The sequence below is a fragment of the Sorex araneus genome, chromosome X (assembly GCF_027595985.1).
Source record: "Sorex araneus isolate mSorAra2 chromosome X, mSorAra2.pri, whole genome shotgun sequence".
Taxonomy (NCBI): Eukaryota; Metazoa; Chordata; class Mammalia; order Eulipotyphla; family Soricidae; genus Sorex; species Sorex araneus.
Genome location: NC_073313.1, coordinates 211,131,619 through 211,156,325, shown reverse-complemented (window position 1 = coordinate 211,156,325; position 24,707 = coordinate 211,131,619). Strand labels below are relative to the sequence as shown.

Here is a 24,707-nt window from a genome sequence, read left to right as displayed (position 1 = left end):
ATCAAAAACTAAACAGTAATGGCAGTTGCTTCTCTTGCAGTTCAAGGAGTGGAGTGGATTTATAATGGACAACTGGTATAAGGAAAGAAACTCCAAAACAGCAGTTGAAAGTAAAAGCAATAGTCATTTCCTCATTTTTATTTTAAGAGGTATATGTTTTATATTTTCCAGAATAGTTAAGTCATTTAAATCAATAGCTAATTATTTGCCACAGTTCTCCGTGGATCATCTAACAGCTAAGCTTCTAACAATGAAGCATATTGTATGGCAGTATCTCTGCTCTCAGTCAATACTGAGAAATCATTACCTAACAATACTGTGCCATGAAAAGAAAAGCTAATATTTTCATTAAATTTTATTCATGAGGGGAGGCACCGGCCCCTCCCACCGCCGAGATGTGATCCCAGGGGCCGCACGCGTGTGCGGCCTCTCCACAGCTGCACAAGCGTGAACCCAGACCCAGCAAAACCTCTTTCGGCATGGGCAACAACTCCTCGCAGAATGTCTCCAGCCTGAGAACTAAGCCTCGGCCCCATGCCTGCCCAGGAGGGGAAAGGTATTTCTCTCTCTCGTCTCTTTCTCTCCGGGGATGAAGGGCGCGGTGTCCCCCATATTAAGACGACCACAGATTGGGTTTTTAAGCCTGCAATGATCCAATATCTGGAAGAAATCTCCCTGGACTTTGTGTTAAAGTACAGAAATTCAAAACCGCACGGCCGCAGTAGCTATTTGTCTTCACAGCAGGTCTGAATCTAGTGGGGTACTCCTAACAACAATAGTGAGGTTGGTGTTGAAATATTGAATGTAACCAAAGTAAACAGAATGTAAAATGAAACTTATCAGTTACAAGGTAGGGGGTGGGAGGGGGCGGGATGGGAGGTGTACTGTGTGGGGTTTTTTTTGGTGGTGGTATATGGGCACTGGTGAAGGGATGGTTGCTTCAGCATTGTATAACTGAGACCTAAGCCTGAAAGCATTGGATTCTTCCACACAGTGATTTAATAAAATAAAATTTTTATTTAAAAAAAAATTTTATTCATGAGAGGATTCAAATTAAAAACACTCTTAAAAACCAGAATCAGGAACCAGAGAGATAGTATAGTGGTAGGACATTTGCCTCTCACACAGTTGACCTGAGTTCAATGCCCAGCACCACGTGTAGACCCTCAAGCCCCGTCAGGAGTGATCCCTGAGCATAGAGTCAGGAGTAAGTCCTGGACACCACAAAATATGGCCCTGAAACAAAATAAATAAAAATCTAAACATACACACAAACACAAATACATATTACACTGAGAGATTTTGTTTTTATTTTTTATTTGGTTTGGGGTCATACCTGGTGGTATTAGGGGCTATTCCCAACTCAGTGCTTGGAAGTTGCTCTTCGGATGTGCTTGAGGTACCATGCAGTGCTAGGGAGCAAACCCAGGACTCCCATATACAGAGTAGGCACTCCAGTTTAGAACTGTTTCCCTGGCCAGAAGTTCTATTTTAAAAACCCTATCAGGACATTCTGCTTGCTGCTCTGCCACTCCAGGTGAGGCTTGCCTCTGGATGACATCAGTGGGATTACTCCAGAATGGGAAGCACAGCATCTCACTTCCAATTAGGTCCTACAGCCTCCACACCTAGTCCACAGCCACATGACAGATCTACTCAACAATTTACACACTGAGAATGGGCAGAGAAGAAAGAGAGTAATCTTCAATCTAATCCTTCAGCAACTTCCAGGGGGTCTAACTACAAAGACTCACTCCCTGCACAGCAAGAACACTAGGAAACTAGTAGGAGGAAAGTGTAGAAACCCATCAGGTTCAATGAGCGAAAACAATATCACTGAGGATAAAAGCAACACCAACCAGCTCAATGAATCCTCACTGTTTTTAGTTTAACACCATGATGAGGCTGTTCAATGAGCTCAAAGAAATAATGGCACAGGTAGTAAAAAAAAAAAACAAAAGAAAGTATAAGTTGAAAGGAAGAAATATGTTACAATCAGAAATGACAAAAATAAAGCATTTGGTAGGTGATATTTAAAAAAAAAAAACACAATAGTATGTCTCTGAACCCTGCACCAGGCTGAGTCACCCAAGATATCCCAGAGGTGGGGTTCTTGGTGGTGGAACATGTGCACTGGTGAAGGGATGGGTGTTTGATCATTATATGACTGAGACTTAAACCTGAAAGCTTTGTAACTTTTCTCATGATGATTAAAAAAAAAAGGCACCCCAGAGGTGGGTGGGAGAGCCCAGCACCTACCCTACACAAACAGCTAAAAACCTCCACATTCCACAATTGTGGCCATGCTTACAGCCAGACTCCACTGCGTAGATGAGCCTCATTCAGAAATTGATATGTTTAACGAACCTTTGTCCTGAGCAACTTGCTGCAGAGATAGAAATGACCCTGGACTTAGCAATTGCCGTTTCCACTGGGCTGCTCTAGATGGGGTTAGGTGCTGTCCCTCCACCTATCCTCTAGGAACTCTGCCAGGTGCCATTTTCTAGAAGCCAGTGATAAGCTCCAGGTACCAGTGATGGTGGCGCCAAATGCCAGGCCTCAGGGAACGGGGGAGGAGTGGGCACTCCTCCATCCCTTGCCCTGAGACTCTGAGATGATGCCACACCTGGCCACCATCTACTTAAGCTCCCACATGGCCAAGATCCAGAGACACACAAATGAAGCTCGTTTCCGAGCAACTTGCTGCAGCGACCTCTTCAGACCCTAATTATTAAAATTTTAGAATTCCTAAAGTGCGCAGCCACTCTCGCGGCCACGTGACATTATATAGCATCCACAATCAATACAAAACACATTGTCTAACATTGCCTTTTCGGCAGGTATGAGTGGTGGTGGGTCTGGTCTTGAAATATCGAAGGTAACTAAAGTAGGGAAAGAGAGTATTGTGCAAATTGCCACACAGGCAGGGGAAGGTGTGAAATGGGGAAGGAATTGCTGGGGATTTTGATGATGGATAATGTGCACTGGTGAAGGGAAGGGTGTTGGATGACTGTATGATAGAAACATGAAAGCTTTGTTACTGTACCTCATGGTGAGTCAGTTAAAAAAATAAAAATTAAAAAAATATATTTAGAATTTGAAGACCAAATCAATAAATAAATAAATAAATAAAGCAGTTCAAGGTCTATTTACTTACTTACTTAGACAAAAATAAAACTATACACACAAAAAAATAGAAAAAGAAATTGATATGTTAAAAAACTCAGGTATGCAGGTTTTGTGACTGAAATCTCCATGCTATCATGGAATCAGGGATGGGCTACCTCTCCCATCTCCCTGTTCTCCCAGAAGCCTGGCAGCCATGCCCACAAGTTGCCTCTGGAACCAAATAGCTCATTAACTAATCATGATCCAGAGACTCATAAATAAATCGAGAAACAAATTAACAAGTTGTAGAGACGCTAACGGACCCATACAAGGCTGAGTCATCCTGGGCTCCCAAAGTCATCATCCAATTAAAAATTTAACCCCGGCTGCACCATCCCATTCAAAATTATTGAATTCCTGAAGCATCTCAAACTCTACACCACTGAAAAACCAGGAGTATCACACCATATTGGATGGGATATTATGAAATTATAAACACACAAAGCTTAACCTATAACAATATGTTAGTAATCACTTCTACAAGGGCTTAATGGCTCCATGGTGAGATACAATAATATTCATACACTTTTTTCTAAGGAATTTTTTATCATCTTTAGCTAATTATTTATAGCAAGTAATATAAGGTAAATTATTCAGGGCCCGCTATAGGGGCTAGCTGGAGGGGTGCTTTGGAATATTGGAAATAATGGTGGTGGGAAGGTACAATGGTGGAGGTATTGGTGTTGGAATACTGAATATAATAAATCATGAAAAACTTTCTGTCACTGTCACTGTCATCCTGTTGCTCATTGATTTGCTCAAGCAGGCACCAGTCACGTCTCCATTGTGAGACTTGTTACTGTTTTTGGCATATCAATATGCCATGGGTAGCTTGCAGGCTCTGCTGTGCGGGCGAGATATTCTCGGTAGCTTGCTGGGCTCTCCAAGAGGGACGGAGGAATCGAACCCAGGTTGGCCTGCGTACAAGGCAAATGCCCTACCCTCTGTGCTATTGCTCCAGTCCATGAAATTAATTAATTAATTAATTTAAAAAACCTCAATAGAGGGGGCAGAGTCATAGTATAATGGGTAGGAAGTTTACCTTACAAACAGCTGACCCAGGTTCAATTCAAATGACACTTCAGATGGTCCCCAGAGCCCACCAGAAGTAATCCCTGAATGCAGAGTCAGAAGGAAACCCTGAGTACTGCCAGGTGTGGTCCCAAAACAAAACAAAACAAATGAACTCAATAGGATTTTTTTTTTTTTTTGCTTTTACACCCGGCGAAGCACAGGGGTTACTCCTGCCTCTGCACTCATGCATTACTCCTGGTGGTGTCAGGGGCCCATATTCGATGCTAGGAATCCAACCCGGGAGGGCTGCATGCAAAGCAAATGCCCTATCCACTGTGCTATCGCTCCAGTACCTCAATAGGATTTTAAAATAGCAGAATAAGAGCAGCCGAGCAAAAATCAAGGATCTCCAAGATGAGAAGGAGGAAACTGCTAGGAAACAGCAGAAGGTGGAAAGCAATCTGAAAAGTAATCAACAGCATACTAAAGAACCATAAGATGAGTTCAAGAGGACCAATATAAGAATCAATGGAGTCCCTGAAGAACAAGTAGATAAACATGATGAAGAAACAATAGTTAAAGAAATCAGTTAGAGTTTCCCACAGTTGAGGAATATAGGCATAGGCATCCAAGAAGCCAAAAGTTTAAGAGTGAAAATAGACCCAACTAGAAAAACTCCAAGACACAGTATACTCAAAATGAGAAAATCCAAAGAAAGATACAGAATATTGAAAGCAACAAGATCAAAAAAGAGAGAGCTCATAAAATATATTGCAGATCTATCAAATGAGACTCCATGAGCCAGGAGAGAATGGAAGGATATAGTACAAAAAGTCAACAAAATGAACACTTTATTAGAATGATACAGAGATTCATAAGCAGGCAACAGTTTTAGGAATTCATAGACTTGAAACCAATTTCACAAGATGTGTTGAAAAAGCTCCTTTAAAGGACAGGAGAAACTTCTCATCATGTGGCATTGAATATGGTACTCACTAATAGTGTTTATTGTTTCCCTCTGCTAGATTGTGAAAGATTAAAAACATAGCAATCAATCACCACAAATTGGCTTTTATTGATGTATTTTCTGAAATTTTCATCTGCAGCTCCTTTAATTTTTTTGGAGCATATAACATGAAATAATTTGTTATGTGCCTGCCAACGGGGCAGGATGAGAGTTGGAAGGAAACCTGGAGACATTGGTAAAAAAAATGGACATTGGTGTTAATGGCTTTGGTGTTAGAACATTGTACTTCTGAAACCATCTATTCTGAACAACTTTGTAAAAAAAAAAAAAAAGATTTTCAATAAAATTTATTTTAAGGAAGAAAAAAACCCTATACCAATAAGTCTTAAAAAGAAAGTGGGTTTGGGGCTGGAGCGATAGCACAGCGGGTAGGGCGTTTGCCTTGCACGCAGCCGACCCGGATTCAAATCCCAGCATCCCATATGGTCCCCTGAGAACCGCCAGGAGTAATTCCTGAGTGGAGAACCAGGAGTAACCCCTGTGCATCGCCGGGTGTGACCCCAAAAAAAAGCAAAAAAAAAAAGAAAGTGGGTTTGGGGGCGTGGAGCAATAGTACAGTGAGTAGGGAGCTTGCCTTGCATGAGGCCAACCCGGGTTCGATGCATCTCATATGGTCCCCCAAGCACCACCAGAAGTAATTCCTGAGTGCAGAGCTAGGAATAAGCCCTGACACTACTGGGTGTGCGCCATCCCCTGCCTCAAAAAGTACAGTGATTAGAACTCTAGCAGGTTGTTGGGCATATACAATAGCCTTACTACTATTAGGGTAATTATTTTGCTATATATATATACAAAATCAAAACTATTACATTTTATATCAGAAACTAATATAATGTATATCTATTGTACCTCAGTTTTGAAAATATGTTGAAACCAGTTAGGATAAAGATATAACAAACTGGGCTGGAGCGATAGCACAGCGTGGAGGGCGTTTGCCTTGCACATGGCCAACCCAGGTTTGATTCTCAGCATCCCATATGGTCCCCTGCGCACCGCCAGGGGTGATTCCTGAGTGCAGAGCCAGGAGTAACCCCTGTGCATTGCTGGGTGTAACCAAAAATAATTTAAAAAAAAGATATAACAAACTGATGCTGGAGCAATAGTACAGGGGTTAAGGCACTTATTTTACATGTGGCCAACCCTGTATTCAGGGAACCACTGTGCTCAGGAACCAGTACCATATGGTTCCCTGAGCACCACCAGGAGTGAATATGAGCATATAACCAGGTGACTAGCCCCCAAGAATCACCAGATGTGACATAAAAAATACATAAATAAATAAATGAATGGGGACTGGATCAATAGTACAGCAGGCAATGTGCTTGCCTTACACACAGCCAACCCAGATTTGATCTCCATCACCCCATATGGCCCCCTGACTTTGCTAGGAATGACCTCCTGAGTCTAGAGCCAGGAGTAAGCCCTAAGCACCACTGAGTGTGGTCCTATATCAAATAAAAGAAAAATGAATGAATAACTGTGGTATATCCAAACTGCAGAATACTATTCAACAATAAAAGGAATTAACTATTTATATATGTAACAACATATACGGTTCTGATTTATGCTGAATTAAAAAAGCAAGATATAAAAGAGTACATTTTTTATATTTTATTTATATATAGAATATGCAAATAAATCTATAGTTACAAAATAAATCAGAGGTTGCCTGGGGATAAAATGGAAGATAGAGAGAAGCAGGATCAAATTAGATACAAGAGGGAGTGATTATGTTCATTAACTTGATTCTGTTGATGTTTTTCATGGGTATGGATGCTTACACATACAGACATGCAAAAAAAAGAATGTACTGAGTTGTCTACTTTAAATATGTCATTTAGCTAACCTGGGTTCCATCCCTGGCACTGTCCCAGGCTTTCTGAACTCTGCTAGAATTCCATCAAATATATTTATTGCAATCAATTATGCCTCAATAAAGGTGCTTTGTTTTGTTTTTAGTATTGCTTTTTCATAAAAATTAATTTCCTGGAACTTTTTTTTTGGTTAAAAAACCTGTCTGCCATCTAAGTCTTTGTTTCCTTGTTTCTAAAGAGGATAAAAACATAACCATGCTGTCGCTAAATTAATTGACTCGAGTGTATGGCTTATGGTGAAAATGCTACTTCAAGAGAAAAAAAGGCAATTCAATTCATCCATTTACTATTACCAGCTTAGGCTAGTCTGTGAAGCCAAAGACAGAATTAATCTACCTTTTGTCAGGAAGAAAAATAAAATGATGAACATGTATCTGCATTTTATCTGAAGAGATAATTCAAAACTCACATTTGTTAACTACATGTTAGTTTTTTAGAGATATGCATGGAAGGCATTTCATTTATTGAAAGAAATGTAAGGGTTACAGTAGCTTGGCAATAGACTTGACAATAACCTTGGTAGTGCATTTTAAATCTTGCTCTCAGATCTTATCATTAAAACATAAAAATCAAGAGCCCGCCATTTACAAGACTGGCTGAAACTGCAAACACTATGTTTGCTTTCGCCTTTTTACATAAAAGTTCCTAAATGCAGAAACCCTGTTCTTCTGCTTGTTTGCAACTTTTCTCTCTAGTGCAAAATACTTTAGCATTCTGCCCACGGGGAATTAATTAAACAGAATGTGGAAAAATGTAATCTTCAGAGAGTTTCACTGTCAGTAAATACAGCACAGTCAAGGGACTTTACAGAGACCTGACCTGGAATGGACTGTGTGTGGACTTCAGAATCCGTCAGCTTCAGATCCTAATTTTCTTGTGCTTTGAAGAAGCTTATTGTTTTGTAGTCTGCTGATTGGTAATACTGAGCCTACTCATATCTCCATGGTTTGTATAGAATGGTTATACAACAAATGTATAAGATAATTATATTGTGTTAATAATATTGTTACAAAATCTTAAGAGAAAATCTGAGACTTCATCATGATCATAAGAAAAAACATTTCTTAAGTGTAACGATGTATAGTGACAAATGGTCATTAGACTTGTGATGACTATTTTGCAATATACACAAATATCAAATAATTGTTGCACACCTGGAATTAATGTGACCTGTTAATCATACCTTCATTAAAATATAAATCCACTAATAAACTGGTTTATTAATTTCCTACCAAAATAAAGTTCTGACATATAAACAAAACTTACAACTGAACTTCTAGGTGTTTCCCAGTACTAGATTTTCCCTCAAGTCCAGGGACTGGAGAGATGTACAAGGACTAAGGCACTTACCTAACATGAAGCTGACTCAACTCAGGTTATATTCCTGGCACCATATATGGTGGACCATCACCAGGAATGGTCCCTGAGCACAGAATCAGGAGTACACCCCGAGCACCACAGGGTGTAGCCCCCAAGAAATGAAACAAAACAATAATCCAGGTCAATTTATTGTGTGGGAAGAATATAATAGTAAGAATTAGGAAATGTTTGTCTACTGAGGCTGCCAGTTGCTCTTCCTGTGATTACTGGTAAGCACTCCACCCTTAGTGTCCTAAAATGTAGGAGAGAGCTGGACCAGATGAAGGAAAGAAAACACCTGATATGTGTCACCACGCCCATCTTTCTGTGTCTGTGGCCAACATTGTTAATCTATCTCTGAAATGCTTTGCCCAGATTGGGAAACTGGGTAGCCACTGCCAATCAGAGTTGGAAAGTGGCATTTATTTGCTGTTTAAGCCAGAAGAACCCTAGTGTTCCTTTTAATTCTGATCTTATTCAGAGACCAAAATAAGTCCATGAAACAGAGAATGCCAAAAGACAGCTGTCTTGGCAAGCATTACTTCTCTTTTTTTGATTCTAGCCTCTGAGGATGTGAAAGACTTGGTCAGGCTGGTCCACGAGGATGCTCTGCTCATCCATTCACTACATTCTGTTTTCTTTTTTTCAAATGGAAAAGAGTTTACTGCATTTCCACCTGGGTCTAAAAATGTTTACTAAAAAAGTCTGACTGAACACTGCAGAAAAGTTCAAAGATCAGAGTATCTGATATTTAACACCCTCTATTATTGCTTGGTAATAGACAGCTTTAGGTATAGTCTTCGTTTTACTGTTTGCTTTCCCTAAATAATTATCTTATAGATGAATAATTTCATGTATTGTTCTAAAGCTGTAGCTCTTAGTCTACTCAAAATACTCAGAAAGTTCCATCTTTGTCTGGGGCTCCTATTTTTCCGAGTAAAGCTTTGTAAATATATTGGAAAATTTAAAAAGTAAAGGGTCTTAGATCCTATCACAACCACACTTAGAAATTAGTTAAGGGCTGGAGAGATAGCACAGCGGGTAGCGCGTTTGCCTTGCACGTGGCCGACCCGGGTTCTAATCCCAGCATCCCATATGGTCCCCTGAGCACCGCCAGGGGTAATTCCTGAGTGAAGAGCCAGGAGTAACTCCTGTGCATCGCCGGGTGTGACCCAAAAACCAAAAACCAAAAAAATAAAAAAATTAAAAAAAAAGAAATTAGTTAAATTCTTCAGCCTTCACTCCAGTAAATATGGAATGAAAAGATTTGCAAAATTTGTGTTTGAGATTCAATTTGAAGTTGATATGGATTCCCTTTACCTACTTTCAACATTCAGTTCTTGTCCAGAGTGATCATATCCAACTATTATAGATAAAAGGATATACATTATTGTCTTCCAGCTTTTGTTTCAAATCATAATGCCCAGAAGGGAGGAGGGAAAGAGAGAGAGAGAGAGAGAGAGAGAGAGAGAGAGAGAGAGAGAGAGAGAGAGAGAGAGAGACAGACAGACAGACAGACAGACAGACAGACAGAGACAGAGACAGAGACAGAGATAGAGACAGAAAGACAGAGAGACAGTGACAGAGACAGAGAGACAGAGAGAGAGACAGAGAGAGAGAAGTGCCTAGCATGGGGGGGAGGGGAAGGGAAACTGGGACATTGGTGGTGGGAAATGTACACTGGTGAAGGGATAGGTATTTAAACATCGTATGACAGAAACCCAATCATGAACAGTTTTGTAACTATGCATCTCACTTTGATTCAATTTATACATGTGTGTGTGTGTGTATATATATATATATATATATATGTAGCACTGTAGCACTGTTATCCTGTTGTTCATTGATTTGCTCGAGCGGGCACCAGTAACTCCATCGTGAGATTTGTTAATGTTTTTGACAGATCGAATTGTTTTTGGCAGCCACAAGTAGCTTGCCAGGCTTTGCTGTGTGGGTAGGATACTCTCGGTAGCTTGCCAGGCTCTCAGAGAGAAGCAGAAGAACTGAACCAGGATCGGCCACGTGCAAGGGAAATGCCCTACCCACTGTGCTATCGCTCCAGTTCATATATATACATATATATATACAAAAAAAAAAAAGGAAATTATTAGGAAGCCAGTGGCTTGGATGAAAATAAGCACTCCTCCTTTTCCTTCACCCCACCTCTTCATTTTCATCTTATTATAACAGTAATATATGTTTATTTAGGAAAATATGAACAGGTTAAGAAAAAGAGAGCAATGAAATTATCAGTAATAATCAGAATAATAATTAACATTTTGGAGCATATCTGTTCAGTCTTTGTGTGTTTGTGTTTATGTAGATATGAATGCATACAATTCAAAAGCACTTTTCCTTTTTTTTTTTTTTTTTTGCTTTTTGGGTCACACCTGGCAATGCTCAGGGGTGACTCCTGGTTCTGCACTCAGGATTCACCCCTGGCGATGCTCGGAGGACCATTGGGATGCTGGGAATCAAACCCGGGTTGGCCGTGTGCAAGGCAAATGCCCTACCCACTGTGCTACTGCTTCAGCCCCTCAAAAGCACTTTTCTTTATGGTGCTGAGGTCCACTCCTGGCTCAATACTCAGAAGTTGTTTGCTTCTATTATTGCACCCAGCAGTGTTCAGGAGACCATTTGCAGTGCCAGGGACCAAACCAAGGCTGGGCACATGCACAGCAAGCACTTAGCCTCCTGTACTCTCCAGGTCCTCAGTCTTTGTGTGTGTGTGTGTGTGTGTGGTTTTATTAAAAAAAAAAAAAAAACTTTGTTTTTTTTAAACTTTGGGTTTTTTTTTTTCTTTTTACATTGCATGCACTTCCTACAGTGCATTTTCTATTATAAGCAGGAAACTATGAGATAAATCTGACTTTGGAGATACACAGCTCTTTTTATCAGTATTTTGCACAGTGCGGTGTGTATTTCAAGGAACCAAAGTTATGCGTGTGTTTGGAAATGAACATACCAATTAATTTCAACACTGCTGATTTAGAGTTCATCTATTCACTGGGCATACTCCTCCAGAAGTTCAAATTCCCTCAGCAGACACTCAGCAAGTACCTTACATAACTGGAATAAATGAGGTCACATCAGGGCCTGAATCTATGTATGCATTTATACTTTCACCTACTTAATTGATGAATGTCTGGGTTTCTTAGCTCTATTTTGATAAGGAGGGAATCTCACCATCATCTAATTGTACGATCCTTATGGGTGGTGTCATAAGGTGACTGACTTTGAATATAGCAGCAAGTGTGTATTATGGGGAAAACAACCTCCTTGTGTTCAGGCAGGTCACTGTGCTTCCCAAGGTCTGAGATCCCAGAACTACAGTGTAGTATCCCTACATATACATGTTCCTGGTGATGGTTAACAAGAAGCAACCAGAAGTCTTGCTTCTATTATTCATTAGATGCTGTTTTGCTTGTCTATTACTAATGAAATAAGTCACAGCAAAATGTAGTCACGGAAAACAACTACAGTCTTTCACAATTCTTTGTGTTCGTGAAGCTTATCAGGGTAGTCTTCTAATGGTTTTTCTTGGAGTTCTCATATATGTATGGTTGCAGTTAGCAGCTGGGGTAAGAAACCCCTGGGTGCTTGACTAAGCAGGCTGGAACACCATGATGGTTTCCTTCATTCATAAGGCCACTGTCCATCTCTCCGTTTGGAATCTCTTCTCCAAGGCTTCTCCCTACCACCCCTTACCTTGAAGCCAATTTTAATAGGAGTATAAAATTCCAAGCTGTCGGGCCTGTTTAAGACTTGAGACACATAAAACCTCCTTCATATGTGAAACAAATTCACAAGGCCTTCACTGATTCAAAGTGGGGAGAGAACATCTGCAGATGCAGATGCAGAACATCTGCCTCGGGTAAGGCTGTTCATTGAGGGCCATCTTTAGAAGCTAGCCTCGTATCTATGCTCCCACTACAAACTAATAAAGTAAAATCACAACTGCTGTTCTCAAGGAATAGTCTGGAACCAAAGAATACAATTAAGGAGAAATAAAAAGAAGAGAAAAAGAAGCTTCACGGTAACAAAGGATATTTTAAAGTCTTACAAACTTGGCAAATTAAATCACTGGAGAAGATGAAAAAAGTAGATCATTACATCACCATTACCCAAGCTTTGCACACAAGAACACTTTCTTGATGATGCTCTTTTGTTTGTTTGTCCCAGGGCTACACCTGTCAGCTCTCAGGTGCTACTCCCAGAGGTACTTGAGGGGTCACTTCTAATGATGGCTGGGGGACTATGCAGTACCAGAAATCAATCTGGGGCTCCAGCATGAGCTGAGCTAGCTCATCGAGCCAGCTCCCTGGTTTCTGGTGATATTTATTTCTTATGGGACTCTAGAGAAGGAGGGGTGGGAGGGGGAATAGCTGGCCCAAGGGCTATATTAAACCCTTGAAATTCTGTGGCCTAGCCCTGATAAATCACGGGACAGAAATAGATACTTCTCGACTGTCCATAGCCTTTTTGCTGGGATTGTATGGCCTCTGAATGATGTTAAAAATATCCAATGGCCCTCAGCATAAAAAATGTCTCTACCCTTGAGACTGGAGCCATAGTACAATAAATAGGGCATTTGCCTTGCACTCTGTTGACCCAGGTTTGATTCTCAGCATCCCATAAGGTCCCCTGAGCACCACCAGGAGTAATTCCTGAGTGCAGAGCCAGGAGTATCCCCTGTGCATCGCTGGGTGTGACCCAAAAAGCCAAAGAAGACCCCCAAAACCAAAAAACAACAACTTCTCCATACCTAGTTTACAGCAAAGTATGATATTTCTCACACATTCCAGCCACATATAGAGCTGATTTTGAAAACAGCAAAGAATTTAGCTATCAATAGAAACTTAGAAGGGCTAGTAAAGGCAAAACGAACTGGGTGAGGAACAAAATGCTAGCTAGCACAAGACATTCGTAAAAAAGGTCTCTCCCAGGACAGGAGGGAAAAAAATAATATTGTCTTTCCCGTTGCCCTGGAGCTTCACTTGTATTCATATGAAATAATACATCTGTAGGCCAAGGCGGGTCTCTGCTTCTCACAGGACAACAATCTCATTTCAGTGTCTGTTGAGACTGGAAACTTCCTTGACATGTGTGGTCGGAGACTGGGAGTCCCTTCTCAATGAACCACCATTCAATGCCAAGCAGCTTTTTCTTAATGTTTGTTTTTCTTCAATGTGTTCAAGCTCTTACATTGTTCTGCTCCTAGGGAAAACATGTCCTCAGCAGGTGCCTGAAATAATATACTCCCAGCAATTGCAATTTTGTCAAAGGTTATTTCATTCTGTCTAAACTCAAGGGAAATGTGTTGCTTAACGAAGAAATACCACGTTGGAAAGAGTGGGTAAGGCACATGCCTTGCTTGAGTCTGCCCCCAACTTGATTCTCCTCAATGTATACAGCCTGGCTAGGAATGACCCTGGAGCACAAAACCAGGAGTAAGCTGAGCACAACCAGTGTGGCCCCAAAACAAGAATTAAAAAAAGACAAAACAAATACAAGGACATACTAAGTACTTTAGGGAATCAAACACTCAGATATAACTTTGATATCTTCTGCCTCCTGACTACCTTCTCAGTGGTTTTATATATTTTACTTTGCTTTTGTTTATTGCAAAGTAATAAACCCCACAACTCCAACTGTGCTACTGGTTACTTGTGTTGTCTCTGGGTGATCCTGCAAGCGGACAGGTCTTGCTTGTGCATAACATGAGTCCCAATCCTTGAAGCTACCTATTTGTCCCCTCAGAACTACTTGTTTTTTTTTAATTTTTATTTTTATAAAGTTATTCACAATTATTTATTATGTTCAATATTCCAACACCAATCCCACCACCATCATTTCCAATTTTCCCAACCACCAGCCAAGTCTGCCCCAGTAGCAGGCCCTACATAATTTATTTTATACTGCTTGTTATGAATAATTCGCTATATATGATCAAGAAAGATTTCCTTAGAAGAAAGTGTATGAAGATTATTATATCTCACTCTGGAGACATTAAGCCCATGTATAAGAGATTACTAACATGTTGTTACAGGTTAAGCCTTGTGTAGAACTAGTAGTTTTAGCAAATGAACTTAATAAGCAATATACTGCTGTGTCCTTCTTTGACACAGAAATGGCATTTCATTGTGTCTCTACATGTTTCATGTCAGGGCCACTGTAAATGATTTCTCCTAAGCTTGTTTTCAGTGTGCAGATCATTTTGCAGGTTTTTCACGTAACAGTGGAAAAGGTTTAATTCAAGCTTGCTTAACTAATAAGCAATTAATTTAGGCTTCACTTACCTCAAGGAATATTTGGACATATACATTTACAGATAAATCCTGGGAGTGTCAAATTATGCAATCAAGAGAAAGTAAGTTCTTTGCAATTTTGGGGGTGTGAATCTGCTATAGTCAAAGTTTTGTTTGCTTTGGGGGTGGAGATATTGGACTTTTTAATAAAATAGTAAATCTTGGGACCGGATAGTACAGCGGGTAGAGCATTTGTTTTGCATGATGACGACCCAGGTTCGATCTGAGTTCCATCCTGGGGACCACCACGACTCCCAGGAGTGATTCCTGAGGGCAGAGGCAGGAAACAGCCCTGAGCACCACTGGGTGTGGTCAAAATAAGAAGTTAGAAACCAAAAACAAAGTCTCTTTAGGAGTTCAGAAAGATAGCTAATGCATAAGGGGGGAAATTGCCTAAATATATTTATAGAGATATATACATTTCCAGGCCACACCTTGCAGTGCTCAGGGCTTACTTTTCTCCTGTCTCTGTCTCTTAAATCTTTTAAAATTTCACAATTTTCCTTTCTGCAAGTTCTTGAAGAAGGCTTATGTGGCAGTTATTTATTTAACATATTTTACATGTTCCTTTAGATTAAAAACATAAAGTACTAAAAAGTGAAAAAAATCGTGAATGAACCTACAACTCCCTATTTTGGTTAATTCCATTTTTTCAGGCAAATGAATCTTCCTTTTTCACACAATTTTTAACTTTTAAAACAGTTACACACAGGGAGCCGATACAGTGTTAGTGCACTTGCCTTGCACGCGGCAGACCCGGATTCGATCCCCCAGCACCCCAGGTGGTCCCCGGAGCTCACCAGGAGTCATCTCTGAGTACAGAGCAAGGTGTAAACCCTGTAGCACCGCCGGGTGTGGCCTCCTCCTCTCCACCCAAATTTACATACAGTACAAACCATTCTGTAACTTGGTCCTTTTTTTTTATTGTGTAAATTTACAGCGCCAGGGCAACGAAACTTGGCAAGATGATGAGGATGATGGCAAGCTGTAACAGCTGCATCACGTTGCCAAAAAACACCTTCCCCGAGCGGCACTGTGCAAAGTTTTGCCGAGGGCCATCAAGACCACTCGGTGACCCAGAGACTGCAGAGTTGGCCGCGCGGCGCCCAGAAGCCGGGCAGGCCAGCATGGGGCGGGGCGCTGGAGGTCGTTCGGGGTGACTGCGAGCACGAGCTCCCAGCGCGGTCAGCGAGGGCCCCCGGGCCAGCCCCGCAGGCCCCCATCCACTTGAAGGACCCCGGGGCTGGAGGGCAAGCCGCGGTGCCACTGCGCGGTCAGGGTCCAAGCCGCGAACCACCACCCTCCCCAACTCACAGGGCTCGGCGCCACTCTGGGGCGGCGGGTCGAGATAAAAACGGGGCAAGGTTCCTGCAAGTCCGAATCGGGGAGGCGCAGTCTGATACCGGCCTTCGCCTGATCGCGGGGCGTGTGGTTTCAACTGTTTGAACTGTTTGAGGACACCCGCACCCCAGTGACCTTCCGCAAACTCCTCTTAATCATGCTGGCGGCGAGGGATGCTTTCGGGGGGTGTTGGGGGAGGTGGGGCCCCCCGGGTGCAGGCCTCCGGGTCCGGCCGCACCTCACCCCCGCCAGGACCCCCGCCCGCCGGCCGCGCCCGCCTCGCCACCCCGAGCTCCTGGCGTCAGCCCCGCGGGGGTGGGGGATTTTCGGGAGCTCGGCCCGCTCGGCCCCGCGGGGTAGGAAGGGCCCGCACTGTCGCCCCGCCCTCGGGGCGGGAGGCGGAGCGGGGCTGGGACGGGAACTGGGGCCTGACCGCGGAGACGACAGTGCTCCGGGACTCGGAGGAGTCGCCGCCGCCGCCGCCGCCGCCGCCCGTGCCACCCTGTCCGCGCCGCGCCTCGGCCGCCGGGACGGGGTAGCCGTCGGGGAAGCCTAGAGCACGGGCTGCCCCTCACCCCGATTCAGCATGATGGACTTGGAGCTGCCGCCGCCGGGACTGCCGTCCCAGCAGGTGCTGTTCTGGCCCGGGGAACACCCCTTCTCACCCTCCCCCTACACACACATACACATACGCACACACATACACACTCTCCGCCTGCATGCACGGGCGCGGGGCGCCGCGGCTCGCGGGGGGGACACCGCACCCGGTGGGGGGGCGGACGCCTTACGTCGGTGACCCGAGAGCCGGGGGCGCGGGGGCCGCACGCTGGAGCCGCTGCGCCTGCGCGGGGCGGGGAGCGGGAGCCGCCGCGACCCCAGGGGCCCTAGTGGGGGGAGGGAAGTGGAGTTGCGGCCGGTGGCTCCCCCCGCCCCCCGCGACCCAGCGCTTGCCGTCCCCCAGGGTGGCCACCCCGGGAGGCTGGAGGCCTCGGATCGCGGCACCGCGGGCGAATGGGGCGGCTCTGATCGCGGCACCGGAGTCGGGCGCGGGAGCCCGCGACCGGTCCCCCGAGTTCTGGCGGCCGCAGAGGCGGATGGGCAGGAGGGGGGCGGACGCTGGCGGTCTGAGCTGGCGCGGGCCCGGCCCTTCCGGGGTTGCGCGGCTCCCCCGCCTCGGAGCCGGCAAAAAAATGTGCCTAGTCACGGGGCCGCTCTTGGGGGAGCTGAGGTCTCCTCCGGGACAGGGCCCGGGGACGCCCCTCGAACCCCGGGCCCCGGGAGCCACGCTCACCCCGCGAGGCTTACGTCTAAAGGCACTGCTCTGACAGGCGCCCGGTCTGGGCGCGCTGGAGTCTCTCGGGCAGTTGGGCGAGAAAGCAGAGGGTCCCGATCGGGGACGGGGAAGGGGCTGGGGGTGACCGCTTAAGCCCGCGCCCTCCGATCCCCCGACGTGCGGCGGCCCGGACGGGTGCAGCGCACTTGGTCTTGCACTTTGTAAAGCTTCGGCTCCGGGGAGACCCGGGGTCGGCCCTCACTACTCTTCCCCACCAGTGCAGCTGGCAGCAGCTGAATCCCGCTCGGAGTCCACCGCGCCCCCATTTGCCCTTCCCCGAGAAGTGTCCCCGGCCGGCACGCGTCGCGTGCGCCGGTGGCAGTGTCCAGGAGACTGGGGCCGGTTGGCCGTCGCGGCTGCCCTCGGCGGGCCCTTTCCTGCTTTATAGCGTGCAAACCTTGCCGCGTCGGGGCCAAGGGACAAGTTGGAGCTGTGGATCGGTTGCGCAATTGTTATTTTCCCCAAGGCGGCTTTGTCTTTGGATTCAGGGTTTCAGAATTGCAGTTCCAAAATGTGTAAGGCAGGATATTCTGTTCTGTGCTGTCAAGGGTAAGAGTTGCGAGTGTAGATTAGAATTTGGCCTAGGCTGTTATTTATCTTGACTTCTCAATATTATTTCTCCCGGGTAATTTTCTATTGGAGTATCTGCCCCGATGTATGTGTGTATATATATATATGTGTGTGTGTGTGTGTGTTTGTGTGTGTGTATATATATATAACTTTTTAGCATTTTGCTGCTTTTGCAAGGGCAAGAGGTGGGACACTTGTAATACAAGTGCTTTGCTGATGAGTTCTGTAAATTATTTCAAAATTGAAGTTTCTCTTTGTACTTTGTAGGGTCTTTTATAAAGAAGCATATATACATATATGTCTGTAGGTATTGTAATTAGGATTCTTTTAGGAAAAATACTTGTTTCAAGAAAATGAGCAATAGGAGTAGTAAATTCGAGCATTGTCTTTAACATCAAATTTTAGATTGCTCCTAGAGTGCCAAGAGCATTAAGTAATTGGAAATATATTAATTTTGCTTCCCCCTTTAAGGCATTTGGCACGAACTTTACCCTCCTGATAGTTAGGGTTGTACCCCCAGTCCCTAATAGTATGAAGGAATAAATTGTGCTTTTTGATTTAGTTGTTGCTTGAGAATAATCTGTGTAGTGATTATGACTGAAGCATATGCCATGTGAACAACAGGTTTCATATTTTTTCTGAATTCAGGAATTATATCCTAGAGCCCTCCAGTATTTAAATATTTTTCTTATTGTATCATTTAACATTTCGCTTGTAAAGTATATGCATATAGGTTAGGTATTTACCGTTTTCTCTCGATATATATTGTCGGTTATGTTTGATAGGATAATTGCTTTTCTGCCTTTGTCATCAGACATCATTTTAAAGACAAAGAAAATGAAGTAAAATATATAGACTTGCCTTCATATCTATAACTATGGTCCATGAGAGATTATTGCTGTTTAAAAAGTTTTAACTGAGAGGCAAAGGCGAATTGTGACCTTTTGTGGAAAGGTAGAGGTAAGGTGGTACAGGGGTCCAGTTTTCCACCTTGTCTTCAAAAGAGTGTTGATGAAGTGGGCAGGCAGGAAGAAGACACTCAGAATCTAAGCCCATTAGGTGGATAGAACTGTCTATTCTTCTCAGAGGTGTCCTGGAAAGATAAAGGACTTCGGCGTATGAGTGATGAAGTTGGTTTTGGACTAGACTGATAAGATTGTCTTTAAACGAAAAATAGCTCTCACCTCCCATCTCCTGAATGGATGTTAAGTTAAGATGGGTATATGGCTTTTTAGATATGTGAGAAATTGAGAGATTGTGGAAAGCAGCATAAGGAAGGACAAATACAAAACTCTAGTCTTAAAAATAACTTGGGACATTTGGGGATTTCTTTCTTGTTAACTTTGTAACTTGTTAACTTGTAAATAATGCTAGGGAAAAGTATCCCTGTTTGGGGGATTACTAAAGAGAGTTGAAAGCCAAATTATTATTTTTTTTTTGAAAGCCAAATTATTTTTATTTGGGTTTTTGGTCAATTTGAACTATACTTATGGGAGTTGCAAGAGTAGAGGAACCCTCTGAGGATTAGAAGAACTTCCCCCCCTGTGCCCTCTCCCCCCTGCCCCCTCCAATTTTCTCTGCACTGGCTGAACACCTGTGAAGGGGGCTTTGCATCAATATTACATTCTTTTTACTTTTATTTTGTTTTGTTTGGGGCCTACACCCAGTGATGCTCAGAGCTTACTCCTGGCTCTGTGCTCAGGGATCATTCCTGGTGGTTCTCAGGGGTCCTTATGCAGTGCTGGGGTTTGAACCCAGCTGACCATGTGCAAGGCAAGTGCTATAATCCTGTATTATCTCACCAGACCCAACATCCTCTGTTTTTTCCTTTATCTGGCACTACTGTGATAACAGTTCAGTTTATGGAGCTCTTCCTTATGTGCCAGGTAGTGCAATAATTGCTTCACATGCATAATTTCACAGTAACCCTGTGGGAAATACTGTTCTCTCTAGTTTCCAGGTGAGAAAATGGAGCCAAATGTGACCTAGCTATTGAGAGGGAGGAAGGTGAGTGCAAGCTGTTAATCTAAGGCTCACCCACCACTCCCAGGACTCCTTCAGCTTTGAGCAGGTGGGAAAAAAACCTGGGGGAAAGACAGATAGAAATACACTGTAGCACTGTCCTCCCTTTGTTCATCAATTTGCTCCAGCAAATGTCTCCATTGTGAGAGTTGTTACTGTTTTTGGCACATGGATATGCCACAGGGAGATTTGCAAGGCTTGCCGGGCTCTCCGAGAGGGAGGGAGGAATCAAACCTGGGTCGTCCGCATGCAAGGCAGACGCCCTATCCGCTGTGCTATCGCTCCAGTCCAGATACCTGGACTCTATCTCCCTCTTAGATAGAAATGAAAAAGATTAAATTCAGCACCTTTCTGCTTACTTAGAAATTCCCTGACTGTTTGCACCAGGAATATTCATCTTCTTAAATAAGAAGAGTAAACCTCATGTGTCAGTGAAGTTATTTAAAAGGTTGGGGTTGGGGGAGAGTTGGAGGCGGGAGGTAATTTGAAGAGGCTGGACTTTCAAAGTTCCCAGGGTTTTACCAGCGTCCAGAAATAACTTAGCTTGAAGATAATGATTTTTCAGGGATTGTTTTTTCTTTTTCTTAATTAAATCTCTTAGCTACTGGAGTATTTGTTCATCGTTGTTTGCCTTGTGAGTACATTCTCCTGTTCTGTTGACTCTTATTTTTGAAGGAGTGTGAAGAATAAGCTTGGTGGTGGTAAAGATATATAGAAACAATGAAGAGTGGGAGACACCAGCGTAAACCAGGTTCAAGGCAGAATATATTCTGAAAGATTATAAAATGATTCCTTGGCATAGCGCTATACGGTCATTCATTATAAGCCTGCAAATCAAGACTCTGGCGCCTATAGTATAGGTAGTGGGTGGCAGATCTGAACTCCATTGCCTTTTCAAAGTGAAGAAATGAAGCAAGGAAAGAAATATACTTTGGCTTTGGAAGTTGCCTCCTCTGATTCTTTTTTTTTCCTTCCTTCCTTCCTTCCTTCCTTCCTTCCTTCCTTCTTTCTTTCTTTCTTTCTTTCTTTCTTTCTTTCTTTCTTTCTTTCTTTCTTTCTTTCTTTCTTTCTTTCTTTCTTTCTTTCTTTCTTTCCTTCCTTCTTGTAACGTGTTTGCCTTGCACATGACTGACTAAGGTTCAATCCCTAAAATCCCACATGGTCCCCCAAGCATCCAAGCACTGCCAGGAGTAACTCCTGAGCATCTTGGGGTATAACCCCCCCCCAAAAAAAACTTCTATTCCTTTCAGACTCCATACAGTCTGTTCATTTTGAATTAGCAGTTCAATGACTTAATATAATACAGGGTTTTATAATCATCAACATAATCAATTTTAGGACATTTGCATTGCCCCCAAAAGATAACCCATACCCATAGCTGTCTCTCCCGATATCCCCTCAGGCAATTAATTTAGCCCTGGCAGCTTCTCCTCAATTTTCTATTTTTATGGAGTTGTCAACTCAGGGAATTTTGTATAGACTGATCTGTGGTTTAGTGTGACTGGGTTCTGTCACTCCACATACTACTACTGTTTATGAGGTTTGGTCATATTGTAACATATATCCAAACTTCAGAGCTTTTTCACTGTCACTGTATCACTGTCATCCCTTTGCTCATGGATTTGCTCAAGGGCACCAGTAATGTCTCCATCGTGAGACTTGTTACTGTTTTTGGCATATCAAATACACAATGAGTAGCTTGCCAGGCTCTACTGTGCAGGCGAGATACTCTCGGTAGCTTGCTGGGCTCTCCGAGAGGAGCAGAGGACAGAGATTTTTATTAACAAATTTTATTTCTTTGTGATAGAAACATATACATCTTATTTTTAAAATTTATTTGTTATTTGGGCCACCCCAAAGTTGCTCTGGGTCTACTCCTGCTTCTGTCCTCAGGCATCACTCCTGGTGGTGCTAGGAGACCATGTGCGGGGGGGGGGGGGGAACGGGGGGGGAGGGGGGTATTGTCAGTTGATGAACATTTGGGTTGCTTCCACTTCGAGTGCTTTTGTGTGTACCCTACACTTATGTTCCATAGTGTGCTTGGCTGTGTACTAGAATCAGTCTCAGGGTCTGTCCCTGGCATACGTGTCTTTTTTTCAAGCTTCTGAGAGATTCAGTGTGCACTGGAATTTGACTTGGAGAACTAGTGCCCGAGAGTACCTAGCTTGGTGCATGGTACCAGTGAGAAGGCATTAGGAAAATTTATGAACAGAGAAGTATATTTATATTTGATCAATGACCTTCACAGCCTTTAGAATCTGGGAGCTGTCTCTTTTGTTTTGGGGCCACATCCGACAGTGCTCTAACCTTAACCCTTGGCTCTGTGCTCAGTAATTACTCGTGGAGGTGCTCAGGGGAGCATTTGGGGTGCTGGGGATGCAATTGTTCTGGGCCTCTGGGCCCTGTCTTTTAAGGTACCTGGTAAATGTTAGAAATTTTGTTGCTGTAATGAGCACTTTAGTCCTTTAGAGTTTGGGAAGAGTTTTGAGTTTTGTTATGAAAGATACACACACACACACACACACACACACACACATGCATGCGCAGAGACAGTAAGGACAGCTAGTCAGGAAGGGGGCAGAGAACCAGAGGCCAGCTCAGGCCTGCCACAATCTGGGAGCTCTGTGTTTGTTCTTCTGCCACAGCATCTTTCTCAAAAAAAGGAAACATAAAAGAACATAAAAGTTAAACCAAATCTGAAAGCTCCAATGCAGTTGCAGTTTTTAAAAATTCAATTTTTTATAGTCCCCTCTACCTGCCTGATAAAGGCAAAGTCCTCCACAATACATCCTGATATATCCTGACCAGTCGCTACTATTTATAATTACCTGAACGGCTTTCTGGTTTACTGAGACTAGCTTCTGAATCATTTGCGTGTGTGTGTGTGTGTGTGTGTGTGTGTGTGTGTGTGTGTGTGTTCTGAATTATGTTTCAAGGTGTGCATGCACATATGTTAACCTGTGGTGAGCAGCAGTCCCACTTGAGAGATATGAGTGTGGGTTCAGGGTCTACTGAGGCTGTTTAGCTCCACTTGACAGGCAGGGTGCACATAGCACCGAGGGACTGGGCAGAGTCTGACAACCACAACCTCTTGGAAGGGGCTGAAGTGACCCACCTCCAGTGCTGCCCTTACCTCACTCCAAGGGAAACTCAGTCATCAGTAATTTGAAATTCTTTTAAACATTCCCTCCTGTGCGTTAAGACTTAGGAGATAATGTCCTGTCCTTTCATTCCTTTGATGTCTGAACTAAATCATGTATATATTAACATAAAGAACCAGAGGGATTTGTATTAACATCCAGCCTCTATGCCATACGTCTTAATGCATGTTTTTCCATTGAATGTCCTTCCGCTTCTCTGAGGAATGTGGCCTGGGTGGCGTGGGTTGGTACCCACCTTGGCCTAGCCATCCTTAGGTGCCTTGCCTCAGCGCCAAGTTCAAGTATCACTCTGGAATACAAAACCCCACCTGTTCGATTCCTTGGGGACCAAATAGAGGAGGCGGTGGTGGTGTTTTGTTCCTTTTCACAAGCACATGCGGTAGGATTATGCAACTTCTGGGCTGGGAAAGTAAGAACCTGTACTTTTCCTTGGTGTGGTTTGCAGTGCCAGAGCTGCTGTTTCTAAAGAGGATTGAAGAACCGTGAATTTAGTCTAATCCATACCCCCAGCCCGCTCCACTAGTACTGAAATAAAAACTACCATTTTTATTTGGAATGGGGGAAAATGGCTATATTTTAAAGAGGTTTGATTTTGACCGTTCTCCTTGGGTCATAACTAAATTACTTTATCATCCTGTAATTTGGGACTCGGGTTGGTCTACCCATACCGATCTCTTACCTTCCCCTTTGCTCATTTGTTCTCCCTCTGCACATTAAAGACCTAGAACGGAAACAAGAACAATCCTATGAAGTTTAAGTTTGTTCTTCTCCACACAGTTTCATCCCTTCCCGAAACTTCTTTACCAGGCCACATATTTAGGGGAATCCTTAGGGCTGTGATTTGAAAGTAAAAATGGAGACAACAAGAAGGGAGATTTCAGGTAACTTTTCACTTGGGGGAAGAGGGGTGTCTAGAATATAAGAGTTTAGAGGGTAATGGCGGGGGGTGGGGGGAACTGCATCTTTTCCTTCTAATAAACTCTGGAGAGATGCCACCTTTTGAGACACTGAGGGGAGTCTCAGATTGACCCAGAATTCTTTTGGGGGGCATCTTTGAAATCTGTCACGCTTAGATGTGCTCATATATTCTCAGTATGAGAAAAGAGAAGCATTTGCCAGTGCCAGTTTTCTGTATATTACCTTTTGAAGATAGTGCATACATTATCTTTGAAGAAAGAGCCCAGAGATCCACTTAGGAAACCAGAAACTACACTTTTTCAAACAGAGGGCATCTGCAAAGGAAATGGATTATGTGGGTGATGGAAATGGCTGAGAAGCACACCAGACATCCCAGAGATGAGCTGCCAGGGGAAGCTCCTTCCACCTTGGGGCTTAAGGGCCAGAGGGAGTGCCCCCGCCCCAAATCCCTAGTGGAATGTAGTTGGAAGTCAGTTGGCAAGAGCAGGAACAGGATGGGCAGGGATCTGGATGTCACGGACAGATGACTAATGCAGTCACCTGACCAGTTCCAGGCCCGGAAGCCACTGCCTTTTTAAATTTGATTAGTGTAAGTTTGATTATTGTATTAAG

At 43.6% G+C, this 24,707-nt stretch overlaps 1 protein-coding gene across 3 annotated transcripts in view; it reads left to right on the top strand.

The window, feature by feature from the left end:
* The first annotated feature begins 16,513 nt into the window (after positions 1 to 16,513).
* NFE2L2 (NFE2 like bZIP transcription factor 2) overlaps positions 16,514 to 24,707 on the top strand; it is a 31,658-nt gene continuing 23,464 nt past the window's right edge. Inside the window, exon 1 of one of the 3 annotated variants that reach the window (XM_055122752.1) lies at positions 16,514 to 16,722. In XM_055122752.1, coding sequence (XP_054978727.1) covers positions 16,678 to 16,722 — 45 coding nt within the window. In that variant the 5' untranslated portion in view covers positions 16,514 to 16,677. Of the gene's footprint in view, positions 16,723 to 17,820; positions 17,974 to 24,707 lie in introns of those variants that run through there. The other 2 variants (XM_055122753.1, XM_055122755.1) reach the window with 2 other exon arrangements.